At 38.6% G+C, this 14,313-nt stretch overlaps 1 protein-coding gene across 1 annotated transcript; it reads left to right on the forward strand.

The window, feature by feature from the left end:
• The first annotated feature begins 3,096 nt into the window (after window positions 1-3,096).
• On the forward strand, window positions 3,097-6,879 carry LOC121415487. Its single transcript, XM_041608687.1, has 5 exons — window positions 3,097-3,283; window positions 3,647-4,039; window positions 5,378-5,542; window positions 6,017-6,232; window positions 6,587-6,879. Exons 1-5 carry the CDS (start codon window positions 3,100-3,102, stop codon window positions 6,877-6,879), a joined length of 1,251 nt encoding a protein of 416 aa, XP_041464621.1. The 5' UTR covers window positions 3,097-3,099.
• The last annotated feature ends 7,434 nt before the right edge of the window (window positions 6,880-14,313 follow it).

The raw sequence follows: 14,313 nt of genomic DNA on the forward strand, positions 1-14,313 counted from the left end.
GTTAAAAGTACAGTATAGTACTTGATGTCGAATCATATTTCCTGAGTGCGGCCAACTTAGTTTTGCATCGCACTGTATGCCTCGGCTCCCACAAATAATAAATAAATTTAGAAGAAGAATCCAAAAATTAAATTGATACAGTGTAGGTACTTCCATATAACAGCGCCACCTTTCGTGGACAGCGGGCAGATTCTGTTGGAGATTGTGATGCCTCCAACCGGATAACCAGATTTGTAATCGCGAAATGTTACAGGGAAGTAACCGGATCAGACGGCATCCTGAAAAGGATTCTTTTATAATTCGTCTGAAAATTGTATTATTCATTTGTGTTATTATCATTCCGAGAAGAGAAAATTATATTCCTTCTTTCCAGCTGGTAGAAAGTATGCATTGCCATGTACCACTGTACCATGAATAATACATCTTTTTTGTATAAATTGGTATAAAAATCGTATTATCTTATTCTTCATCTTGAAATCATCACTTCTAGAAAAGAAAAAAATGGCTCCCTTTCCCACTAAGATGATTTTTTTTTGTCATAAATACATATTTTATCATCAATGTTACTGACATGCATATGCTAAACAAAGATATGATATACAGGCCATCAGGTCATTGTCAGCTATCATCATCTCAATGTCCATATATGTCTTTCTCTGCCTACATGCATCCCCCTCTCTCTCTCTCTCTCCCTCTCTCTCACACACACCCACACGCACACACATTCTCCTTTGTTTCTCATCCCACCCACCATTTCTTCATAATACTCCTCTTTTTTCAGCATTATTATCAGTAAAATAACAAATAAAAATCCTCCATTCTTCAGATGCAGTATTGTACTGTATTTCTTTCAAATCTAAAATAAAAACCGTGATTGAGCTGTCTCTGGTTTTGTTTGGGGTTTCTGGTCCAATTTTCCTAGAATTCTAAAAATTCAACTTCTGAACCGTGAAATCACCCCATTTTCAAGCACTATAATAGAATGCGTTGATTCAGAATGATTTGTTGTGGTCAAGGTTGTTATGCATTTCATTTTATTTGGTATTTAATAGTATCAATGAAACGATTAGGCCAATCATGTTTTATTTGCCGCAAGAGACACTTACAATCGAATTATCATGATTATGCTGTCACTGAATATTGATGGAGACACCGTCCACGTATATAGATCTGTGTTTGCATCTCCATTGTAGTTATCATAATGTGATGCGTTCATTTGAACTGAGGTGCTGCTGCTGCTTAGTTTTGATGGTTGTTTCTTTTGAACGTGACTTTTTATCAAAATTATATTCAACCTCATGTAACACCTGCACAGCATATGCCGACGCGCTGTTTCATCAATTAATCATCTCTTGGTAGACTCTTAAAGTATTGAATTCAAAATCTTGATATAATAATAACGTTTTTATTTACCAAGGGTAGTCACTTCAGTTAGAAAACGGGTCTTCCAGCTGGCCCTGCTTAATATAAAATGTTATCAGTACCCTTCTCCAATCTAAAAGCTGAGCGCCTAGCAAGAAGGCAAAAGGTTTCATTTTTATAAGTCTTTGGTGTGACTCGGCCGAGGATCGAACCCACGACCTCCCGTTCATGATGCGGACGCTCTACCACTTTTTCAGCCTAAGATCTACAATTCAAGACATTGAATTTTAGATTTACCAATTCAATTCGATCTTTACATCCCTAACTGATTTTGTGTTGATAACAAACGAATATTGGTTGGCAAACTCACAAGGATTGTCCTTCTCGTATATCAATCGTGACTTTTAGCAAGTAGACATCTAATTGGCATATCTGTCTATATTCGTACATAACTCGATTGATCATTCTGATTTTCCTCAGATAGTGGCATCCATTATCAGCGCTTTGTAACTTTTGAAAAAGCGCTTAATAAGAAGGAATTATTATTATTATTATCCATGGCGAGTAATTTGGTTCAAACATTTCGATAAAGATTATTATATCTGTATGTTTAAAGAAACAGTAGGACCGAAGCCATTGGCGTACCTAAGGGGGCAGGGGGCAGACTGCCCCCCTGACGAGTCACAACACATGCAAGAGACGTATCCCTGCCTCCCTTGTGGTTGAAGACCCCCCTCCCCCACTTTTTTTAAATTTTATTCTGGTGCAAAATGTCCTATATTTGCGGTTGAAGACCTTTTATTGCTTGTAATTTTTTTATGCCATGTCCTTTATTTGCATTTGAAGGCATTTTTTCCAATTTTTTTGTTGGCGGACGAATTTGCCCCCCCCCCTTGGAAAATCCTAGGTAAGCCACTGGCTGAAGCCCCCCCCCCCTCCCCAGCCGGTCCTGCGGCCCCTGACTTTAATTGACGCTCTTCCAATATCGTGCTCTCTATAAGAAATCAAAGTAGAACTTAATGACAAATTTGTTCTCGTAAAATCACGTTTTGGGATTTCAGTATGACAGCAGCTATTAAATGATAACAATTTGGTGTAGATGGCTATGAACTGACTATGATTGACGTAATAAAATAATATATTTGTCAAGACAGTGCATGACAATAACCGCAAGAAGTATCTTTTGTTATGACTGTGCGTCACTGAGAAAAAGAGCATTCAAATTCTTGACCTTGAATCTTTTTGCATTTCCGGTCTTTGAAAAGGTAAGGGCATTCCTTTCATGGAATATATAAATTGTTGTTTCCATGATAGGCCTATATTACTTCACATACATTTAAAACCCGATGTAAAAGATTCGATGAGGAGAACTGACTCGGTCAAGCTTGGTTATAGTTCACTTCAATGGTATTTTCAGTCACGAGAATAAAAACTTAGGGCTGCTATTGAATCGAAAACAAAGCATGTTGGTACAGCGTTTTGAAACATAAATGATTCGCCTCATTATGACGTCATAACACAATCGTCGTCGTCATCATTATTGCCGTCGCCGTTGTTGTCGTCGTCTTCGTCGTTGCTGTCGTCAGAAGTATCATATGATCAGTAATAGTACCGGAATATATTTCAAATTGCGATCTTGTCATGAATAAAGTTTTCACGTCATCTATCCGTTATCATCAAAACTCCAGATAGCAAGTGAAAGGAGATAAGGGTCAATTTATTTTCTACTAGGAAGAGATGTCAGCGATAGGATCCGTGTCGATTTCAATATTTCTTTTTATTCTGACTCTTCCTTGTCTTAATTACTACATTCTGTTCATTAGTGGAAGTGGTGCTTTGGTAGGAGCAACACCTGATGATTCATCGCTCATCAAAAGTTGGGAACATGACAAACTGGATAACGATAAATTCATTACAAAAGGTAAGATATTGTTTTGTAAGAAGTATCTCTGAACATTGTATATTTTTTTCAAATTCGATATGCTGTTTCAAGATGACGCGAACTCTTGTCATTTCAAATATTAAATCTATTCCTCTTGACCAGAATCAAAAGTGATTTTTTTTTTTTCAAAATATAAATTCTATTAAGTGCTCCCCTGTGGTAATCATGACTCAAATGACTCAAACCACACTGAACGAATCTATGTACAATTTGATTAGGGGTAGCTGTTGATACTCCTTTGGGGATGTTTATTTTGTAATTATTGTGTATGTGATTATGTAATCACTGATTTAGCCATTCATTCATCAATTTTGATCATCAATTTCATTCATTTATTGACAGGACATGTCCACCGACGAACCAGGTCAACGAATTGTCAACCCAACACGGACCATTCTAGTTGCGAGACAGTTTCAGCAATTCCTCGATTTATTCGAGAGAAATACAATTTGGATCCGTTCTATGAGAAATACACACATGCTAACCGGATACCCATCATCTCATCCAGGCAGGTATCGGATACCGCGCTTGAAAGAGCCTGCTACACTGTGCGGTTTCTGATGATGGATAGAGCGGATATCCGGGAGGCTCTTCAGAACGGAGGAGCACGGGTATCCGTACTTGGTATTAATGAATTAACTAATGAGATACCTGAATATAGATATTTGGATGATTCTTGGAACGAACGTACGCGCAGTCTCGGAGGAACACCTGAAAACCCGGTAACGGTGACAGGTGAATATAATTATATTATTTTTTTTTAATCTTGCATTTTTATTTAATAAGTAATGATGTTTGACTATTGAAATCTCCCTCCCCCTTTATCTCTTTCAAACTGAACCTTTATACCTTGGCCAATGAAATATATTAGGACCTAAAGGCATATTAATTGGAGACAATGTTGACTTCAGAACATCAATATTAGTGTTTAAAAAAATATGTCTTTTCGACATTTAATTTTAACAACTTTTCCAAAATTGCAACATTTTCCTACGCGCCCTGTGTAGAAATATCGAGGAATATAATGTAATTGAACAGGAAAAAAATGCAATAAAATAAGATTTGTAGAACAAATTATTCATTTGCAAGAAAGTGCATATAGATTAAAGGCGCTGTCACACCTTGGCGTTTTAGACAGCGTATGCCCGACGTATGAGGAATTTGGCGAATACGCTGGCGTACGTCGAATACGTTACGGGTAAGTTTTGCATACGTTAAGAGTACGCTAAAACACGCTGGTATACGTCGTCATACGGCGAGGTCGTCGAAAAATTTTGTGCAAGCACAAAATTTTTCGACGTATGCCAGCGTATGGCTCATACGTTGTAGGCAAGTTACGCGATCGTTGATACACGTTGACACACGTTACTCGTAAGTTACTCATAAGTCGATGTACGTCGAGATAATGTCCAGCGTAGCCTAAAACTTTACTTCTAACCTATGAGTAACGTGCTTTGAACGTATGTGTAACTTAACTCCAACGTATATTGACGTATGAAGACGTGCTCCGGACGACCACAAAACTTACTGAACGTGTTTATAACTTACAGCTACCGTATAATGGCGTATTGACAACGTTTATAAGAATTGGTATATAAAGGTGGGGTTCACATGAGTTTTCTCCGGCATGGCTGTGGTGTTGATACGGTGATGTATCGTGCGGTTATGATTTGAATAGTCGAGCGGCAGCCTTTTTATAGGCTACGACACGTGTTCATCAGCGATACGCTGCCGCGCGCTATGCGTAAGTTAGGCTATCGTATAGGGCATAAGTTGTGTACGCCAGCAATACGCTAAGCATTCGTTGGAATACGTTACTTATAAGTTAACGAAGCGTTCGATATAAGTTACTAATACGTTATGTATACGTCCAACTCGTTATGAATACGCTAAGTATACGCCCAGAGTTGAAAAAAATCAAAGTTCAGCGTATGCCGACGTTTTAGAGAAATTTTGATACGTCGGGCATACGCTGTCTAAAACGCAAAGGTGTGACACCACCATGACGACTGAATAATGATTGCCAATATTGTTTAATAGACATTTTGTTTAATCTCCCTCTGCACCGTCTAGCTGAAGAAAACCTCATCTGCGCTGATGAATCAATCGATCGATGGTCTGAGGAAGACATCATCGTACACGAGTTCGTCCACGCCATCCACCTTGTCGCTATCGACTTCATCGATACTAGCTTTAAGGATAGGCTTAAAAACGCATTTCTTGATGCATTTCGCTCAGGTAGTATAGCAATAACACTGAAGTTGTGCTGACACAGTGTTAGCGATACGACACACTGACACACGAATACTCCACAATATGACACCACATCGGCACCTCATTGACACTACTCAAAAATCAAAGTGACAACACGTTAACACAACCCAACACCGGCACCAAATTGAATCCATGCTGATATTCTTTGGACCGTGGTGTATCTATACAGAGGTAGGGGACACGTGCCCTGGTGTGGTCGGGGGGGGGGGGGGCACACACAAAAATGAAAAGGAATTAGGAGAAAATCGAGAAAAGGTACTCAAATGTTTAATGATAAGTGCATGGACAACTAAAAAGCTGGTACCGTATACGTTAGAAAGGGTGCCATTTTAGGGTTTGCTCCAGAAATATATGACAGGCGATCAATGGCGTGTTATCATTCCCCTTTCATGTATACATTTCACAATGATTTACTCAAGTTTATTAACACCTTAATAGGGCTTTGGTCTAATCATATGGGTGGAACCAACATCAATGAGTACTTGGCCGAGGGTGCGCAGTCATTCTTCAACGTCAACGTCCATCAAGATGACGACCTCCACAATAACATCAGTACCCGTGAAGCCCTCTATGGCTATGACCGTCAACTCTATGATATCCTGATGGAGATATTTCCATGTGGCAACCAACTCCTGGATCGATGCAGAAATCAAAGTAATTATTGTTGTTTTGTAATGAGAATAAAGGCTCGAGTATAAGACCCCTTTTGCATGAAGAAAATCTTTGAAGCATTCTAGTGAGCTTGAGAAAAATATGACGAAGAATGAGAAGTAACTTGTAAAATCGAAAGTTTTGAAACAGCAGACAGTATGATACATATAGTTCTTTAAGATTATTCATTTTCCCTACTGCATATATACAGATTATTAAATATCACCTTTTAAAAATAGAAAGAATGGTTTAACATCATCATTATTAGCCTTCATTCCAATTATAAAATAAAAATTATAGGGATTATACTTTTATAGGACAAACTTCATCTTTGTTTTTGTTTTTTATGTCTATTAGGTGAGACGATTTCTTGGCCTGTGCGGCGAGACTGTGTCTTCTCTCCCTCGACACCAAGCATCGACCAGTATACTGCATCATCAACTTTAAAAGAGCCTTCGGGAATGAACACGACATCGTCGATACCAATGGGACACACCATGTCGACGCCGTCAGAGTCGACGCGGACTACAATTGTAACTGATGAAGGATCATTGACTAGAGTCACAGTTATTGAGGGGAACCCAGGAAATATGTCATCATTGATACCTGGTGAGGACGCACTTACCATTCCGAACCAAATTAATCCATAACACCAATATCTATAGTTACCTAATCACAAGTGGAATAGAGCGCTAATGTAGTACGGTGACAATGTGTTATTTTTTTTCATAACGCATTTTCTGAACCGTGTCACGCCTGATGAACTTGTTCTGTCTGGAGCTTTCACTCCATCCACGGCGCTAGACGGAATCAAGAACATTACATAGACAATGTATTATCATATGCAGTGGCGGACCGTGACCCGGAGGAGACAAAGCATATTGAGGGGGGGGGCACTGAATTGTCTGTAAACAATGCTGTGCCCCTCCTATGCTTTGTCTCCTCCGGGTCACGGTCCGCCACTGGTCACATGCCATTCATGAAGAACAACTAAGAAGTCTTTGTCAAACCTTGGTGAATCAAAAGAGCTGTTTCGTCCTTGACTGTATTTAGAGACGAACGTCATATTTGCTATTTTTCGTCAGAAGACTCTTCGGACGAAATTGCGTTCCGGTTGACAAAGTTTCGACAAAGACCATCCAGCTGGTCATTTAACGGGCATTGTTGATAATTATGTTTACTGCATTCTTGAACTCGCCTTACATCGCGGAGCGAAAACTCATTAAAGTCGAGGAAACAGATATTGATTTTTTTTTCAAAATCCACCCAAAGTATGCACAAAATCCTTCCATTTCACTTTGCAAAATGCAAAAGCGCCAAAATGACAAACTCGGTCGCTCTGCTATGCTTTTGAGATTTTTCGAAAATGTTTACGCCCCCCCCCCCCAGCAAAAAATAACTCTGCGTATGGCCATGGAACAACCTCATTTGTATATTAAAAACTCTGCTGATCGAATGAGTAGAGTGTAACCACACTGTAGTGCCCAAGTTCGAGAGCAGGTACGTATTTCTTTGGGTCACAGCGAGTTTCCTTTTCATTTCTCAGGCAGAGGTAACGCCAAACTTCAAAAATGATAATCATTATGAATATCCTTAGAAGACGATCCTGGTCCCGCGGCATTTAATGAAATGATTTTTTTTTTCTCATTGAATTGCACGTCCTATAAAATGCATGCTTTTACACTCTAAAAAGTGAAGTGCTAATTCAGCTCTTAAAGAGCGTGTATAGTGACTGCACTTCGGAGTGCTGATTTTTCTCGTTCAAATTTGAACTAGACAAATCTGCACTCCGAAGTGCTGTCACTATACACGCTCTTTAAGAACTGAATTAGCACTTCATTTTTTAGAGTGTATAGTTTATAAGAAAGCGTTTTCATTAATCTTCAAAGAAACGTAGCGACCGAACAATCATGATTAAATCCAGAGACCACATGTAAAATAAAATTTCATTAAAATTATGATTATGTTCGAGAGTTCTTAATGTTTTGACACAGAGGAATCATACATTGGTCTCTGATTTTTGTAAGTTTGATTTGTAGTCCAGTATTGTCCATACGTGACAAAGTTATCAAATACAACGTATTTTTGTTGATTTGTGTTCGAGATGGGTTTTGAAGTCAATTCAGATTGGTTGGCACCTTGGCAACCTTGATCACTTTTTTCAGTTAGCCTGATTATCGAGTTAACATGTAATCTTAAACCAGAAAGACTCGAAACATCAGCATCATCATCTTCTTCATCATCACCATCATCATCTTCATCATCACCATCATCATCATCGTCGTCATCATGCACAATTAAAAAAAGGCACAAATAAGAGTATAGCAAGTACAAATAATACTGGAAATTATTTATTGATTCATTGCTCTAATTTCTAATCTCGATATTCTTGAGTTTCTAGGTTGCTCAGATAGGATATCATTATGTGGTGATCTGGTATCGGTCGAAGAGTGCAACATTAATCCCATCAAAAGATCACACTGCATTAAGACCTGCCAATTATGTCCAGGTAAGAGGTATCTTTAGATCTATCAATTCGACGCAACTTCTATGAAACAGTTATTTTGCTAAATGTCATTTTGCTTGCGCAGAACAGTGACAGTCTCTCATTTACAATCTCCCAAATTTCTCGTTAATATCAAACAGCACGAGACCAATAAAAAAAAATTTCATTTGCATGGGGATACGGCACCCCGTGTTAGTGATTTTCGTGACATTTTATTCGAACAAAATATTCTGTTCATGGTCCGAAAAAAAATCGAGATATTACCCAAATAATTGTATTTTCTTTGCTGCATGGCTTCAGCATAATGTCCATTTTCAGATTGTTCTCCTTGTGTACATTATCAGAAACGTAGTAGGTTGATGAAACAGTTACTAATACTGTATCAAATGTTTCAAATTACTTTCTTGAAATGTGACAAAAAAAAACATACCCTCTGGTTTGCCGTATTATGTAAATACTATGATGTCAATCGGTACATATTTCAGGATTTGATGATAAAGAAGTCTTGTAGGCACCAAAGATGGACGTAGTCATTGAGGAAAACAATCACGTATAAAATTGCCACTTTAAATTTGGATGCCACGTAGCAGGCCTTTTTTCAATATATACATTACTATTGATAATTACCTTCCTTTCAAAATCTTCCTTATGAAACAATTTTGTTCTCCTAGGTTGCCATGACTACCATCGTCTCTGTGGTGTCCTATCGGAGAAAGGCTTCTGCAGAACGAAGATTGAGTACATGTTTTCGGTTTGCCCAAAGAGCTGCAATGTGTGTAAGAAGTAGTATCATAGCTGATCTACAATCAATGGGAAGAAAGAAGACTGGGCCTCTTTTCACCATTTTCACAAATTTTGTTTTAGACAAGACCATGAAGACACTAGAAGCAAACAATTTAGCGCAAATAGAAGAATATCCTACATTAATTAAAGTATGAAAAATGATTAATAGAAATACCCATGGTTACACTTCAATCATCAGCCCCCGCCCCCCTTCATCAAGCTTATTACTCTAGTAACTATACCTGAAATTCTAAGTTTTATGACTCAATTGGGATTCGAATAACGGGCGGGCGCTGTACCACTGAGCCACCAGTGCCATTCAGATATGTTCCAGTGGCATGACACCCAGTGCATGGTATGATGGGGGGGGGGGGGGCGAAATTGTTTTTCCCCCACAAGAGTTCCGGACCACAATATGAATATGCATAACTTGCATGTGTGTAGAGTGCATGGTACCAAGATTTAAATTCAATATAAATTATGCATGGTGGCTCATTTGATAAAAGGCCCGCCTCGTGACCCGGCAGGTCGTGGGTTCAATCCCCGGCTGAGTCATAGGACCTTCTGTCTTTTTTGTCAGACGCTTGATCAACGTATGAAAATGGAGAACGGGTATAATGATGTCATGCAGGGCCCGCTGGAAGAAAAGATGACAGCTGGGGAGAGTTTCATGAAAGGAATTGTCAGACGTTTTATCCAACAATTACCATAGTAACACTGCTTCTTAGCCAATCAACATTAAGGAAAGCTGTCAGATCTTACAACTTGTCGGACACAAATCTTGATGAACATTCCCAGTGGTTAGCCTGGGTGAATATAAGTTATTATCATGATTATCATTTATTTATTAGTCTTTATAGAGGACTTCCCGCTATCTGCTTTTTTTCTCTCTTTGATTCGAACAGCCATGTGGTTGAACCCCCCCTTCTATACTGGACCCACCCCAAATGATATCGTACAACTATAAAATCTGTTCAGGGGAGCCTTTATTATACAGAGCAACCAATATTTGATTAGACCTACTGATATTGCATGTAAAACTGGGGGCTATCCCCATTAAAACCTATACAAAATTAAACATTAATGCATGCACACATCGAACCATATCTCAAACAAGGGTAAATAATAGTGATTATTTATTGAATATTCTTTTGTATATAGTCATAATGTCCGAATATCGTCTATATAACATGACATCGACGGGGATCAATCAAATCATTATTGAAACCCATAATTTTTTTTTATTGTGTGTATATAGGACCGTTACCGTTTGGTTTAGAGAAATCATTGAGTTTCTTTGTTTATTCTTGTCGAATTCCATGATAATAAACTTAATCATGAAATAATTAAATGCATGATAGAGCTTTTCCAATTTTCTTTCAAGGTCCAAATCCAATCTCTGGATTGATTCTTTCTGATGTTGCAGAATTAGGTCATATGAATTCCCTCGGAAGTGGTTCGTCAAACAGGAACAATCTTCGCATTAATCGATTGTATTAGTGGTTACTGCAGCTGTGTTTTAAATCATATAATGAGCCAGTTACCAAATACCATCCAAATACCAAACAGTTTACTTGGAGAAACAGACATCTAAAAAGAGCTTCAAGGTTAGATTTTTGGCTCGTAACAAAAAATATTAAAAACAAAACTTTATATTCTGATATTCGTCCTGCAATACGAGCAGATCATAACGCAATTTCAATTAAAATATGTACCACTAAAAATAAGAAAGGTCCAGGATATTGGAAAATTAACACTGATGTCTTAAAAGATCATGATTATCAAAACAAAATAATTGATATTTTTCAGTCGTTCTCTCAAAAGAGTTTACCAGCAGCTGTAAAATGGGAACTTTTTAAAATTAGAGTAAAGGAATTCACACAAAAATATTGTCGAGAAAAATCATCTCAGAGAAAAAACATAAAGTTATCATTAGAAAATGACCTGTGTGAGTTAAGTAAACAAATGGATGTTAATGTTGATGATGAAAATGTGCATAAAAACTATATTGATGTAAAAGATAAATTAGAGAAAATGTATAAACATGATTGTAAAGGAGCTGGTATTAGGGCTCGAGTAAGATGGATGGAAGAAGGAGAAAGAAGTAACAAATACTTTCTTGGGTTAGAAAGAAATAATGCTAAGAAAAAAGAAATTTCACAAATGAAACGTGAAAAGGACCAGAAAGTTATAACAAAAAATGAAGATATTTTAGAAGAGGTTGTAAATTTTTATTCAGAATTATATAGAAAAGAAACGTGTGAAGAAAATGACATTATTTGTATGAAAAATTATGTATCATCTAAAACTGTGCATCAATTAACAAACGAAAGTAAACAGATGTGCGAAGGATTGTTAACACATGAAGAATGTAAACGTGCTATATTTGCAATGCAAAAAAATAAGGCCCCTGGATCAGACGGACTTTCGATTGAATTTTATCAAACGTTTTGGCCTTTGTTGAAAGACCTTCTTGTAGAAAGTCTGAATGAATGTTACATGTCAGGAATTATGTCAGATACCCAGCGAAAAGGTCTTATCACTTTATTATTCAAAAAAGGTGACTGTAAAGAACTTAAGAATTGGAGACCTATTACACTGCTGAACTGTGATTACAAAATAATAGCAGCTGTCCTAGCTGCCAGAGTCCATAAAGTTGTAGACGAAATTATTCATGAAAATCAAACTGGGTATATAAAGGGGGATAAGCCCGTCAGTCATAAGGACCATAAGTCATAATACTGACTGGTCATAAGGACCGCTAGTCATAACGTGTAAAATCCTATACCCAAAAGCTCGCTAGTCATAATAGGCAAAAGGGGTCGCTAGTCATAAGGTCATAAGGACCATGGGTCATAAGGTCCGATTTTCATAATGCAAGATAAGGGTCGCTATTCATAATGGACCATAAGGGTAATTGATCATAAGGATCGCTAGTCATAATCAACAACGAGGGTCGGTATTCATAATACTAGATAAGGGTCGCTAGTCATAAAAAGGAAGAGGCTACATTAATCATAAGGGTCGCCAGTCATAATAGGTGATGAGGGTCGCCAGTCATAATAGTAGAAGGGGTTCGTCAGTCATAATAATACATGAGGGTCGCCAGTCATAATAATAAAAGGGGTTCGCCAGTCATAATTGTAGAAGGGGTTCGCAAGTCATAATGGTAGATGAGGGTCGCTATTCATAATAGTAGAAAGGGTTCGCCAGTCATAATAATGGATGAGGGTCGCCAGTCATAATAATGGATGAGGGTCGCCAGTCATAATAATAAAAGGGGTTCGCCAGTCATAAAAGTAGAAGGGGTTCGCCAGTCATAATGGTAGATGAGGGTCGCTATTCATAATAGTAGAAGGGGTTCGCCAGTCATAATGGTAGATGAGGGTCGCTATTCATAATAGTAGAAGGGGTTCGCCAGTCATAATGGTAGATGAGGGTCGCCAGTCATAATAGGAGAAAGGGTTCGTCAGTCATAATAATGGATGAGGGTCGCCAGTCATAATAACGGATGAGGGTCGCCAGTCATAATAGGAGAAAGGGTTCGCCAGTCATAATAATGGATGAGGGTCGCCAGTCATAATACTAAAAGGGGTTCGCCAGTCATTAAAGTAGAAGGGGTTCGCCAGTCATAATGGTAGATGAGGGTCGCTATTCATAATAGTAGAAGGGGTTCGCCAGTCATAATGGTAGATGAGGGTCGCTATTCATAATAGTAGAAGGGGTTCGCCAGTCATAATGGTAGATGAGGGTCGCTATTCATAATAGTAGAAGGGGTTCGCCAGTCATAATGGTAGATGAGGGTCGCTATTCATAATAGTAGAAAGGGTTCGCCAGTCATAATAATAGATCAGGGTCGCCAGTCATAATAGTAAAAGGGGTTCGCCAGTCATAATGGTAGATGAGAGTCGCTATTCATAATAGTAGAAGGGGTTCGCCAGTCATAATAGTAGAAGGGGTTCGCAAGTCATAATGGTAGATGAGGGTCGCTATTCATAATAGTAGAAGGGGTTCGCCAGTCATAATGGTAGATGAGGGTCGCTATTCATAATAGTAGAAGGGGTTCGCCAGTCATAATGGTAGATGAGGGTCGCTATTCATAATAGTAGAAAGGGTTCGCCAGTCATAATAAGGAATGAGGGTCGCCAGTCATAATAGGAGAAAGGGTTCGCCAGTCATAGTAATGGATGAGGGTCGCCAGTCATAATACTAAAAAGGGTTCGCCAGTCATAAAAGTAGAAGGGGTTCGCCAGTCATAATGGTAGAAGGGGTTCGCAAGTCATAATGGTAGATGGGGGTCGCTATTCATAATAGTAGAAAGGGTTCGCCAGTCATAATAATGGATGAGGGTCGCCAGTCATAATAATGGATGAGGGTCGCCAGTCATAATAGGAGAAAGGGTTCGCCAGTCATAATAATGGATGAGGGTCGCCAGTCATAATACTAAAAGGGGTTCGCTAGTCATAATAGTAGAAGGGGTTCGCAAGTCATAATGGTAGATGAGGGTCGCTATTCATAATAGTAGAAAGGGTTCGCCAGTCATAATAATGGATGAGGGTCGCCAGTCATAATAGGAGAAAGGGTTCGCCAGTCATAATAATGGATGAGGGTCGCCAGTCATAATACTAAAAGGGGTTCGCCAGACATAAAAGTAGAAGGGGTTCGCCAGTCATAATGGTAGATGAGGGTCGCCATTCATAATAGTAGAAGGGGTTCGCCAGTCATAATGGTAGATGAGGGTCGCTATTCATAATAGTAGAAAGGGTTCGCCAGTCATAATGGTAGATGAGGGTCG

Source organism: Lytechinus variegatus, chromosome 5 (assembly GCF_018143015.1).
Source record: "Lytechinus variegatus isolate NC3 chromosome 5, Lvar_3.0, whole genome shotgun sequence".
Classification (NCBI taxonomy): Eukaryota; Metazoa; Echinodermata; class Echinoidea; order Temnopleuroida; family Toxopneustidae; genus Lytechinus; species Lytechinus variegatus.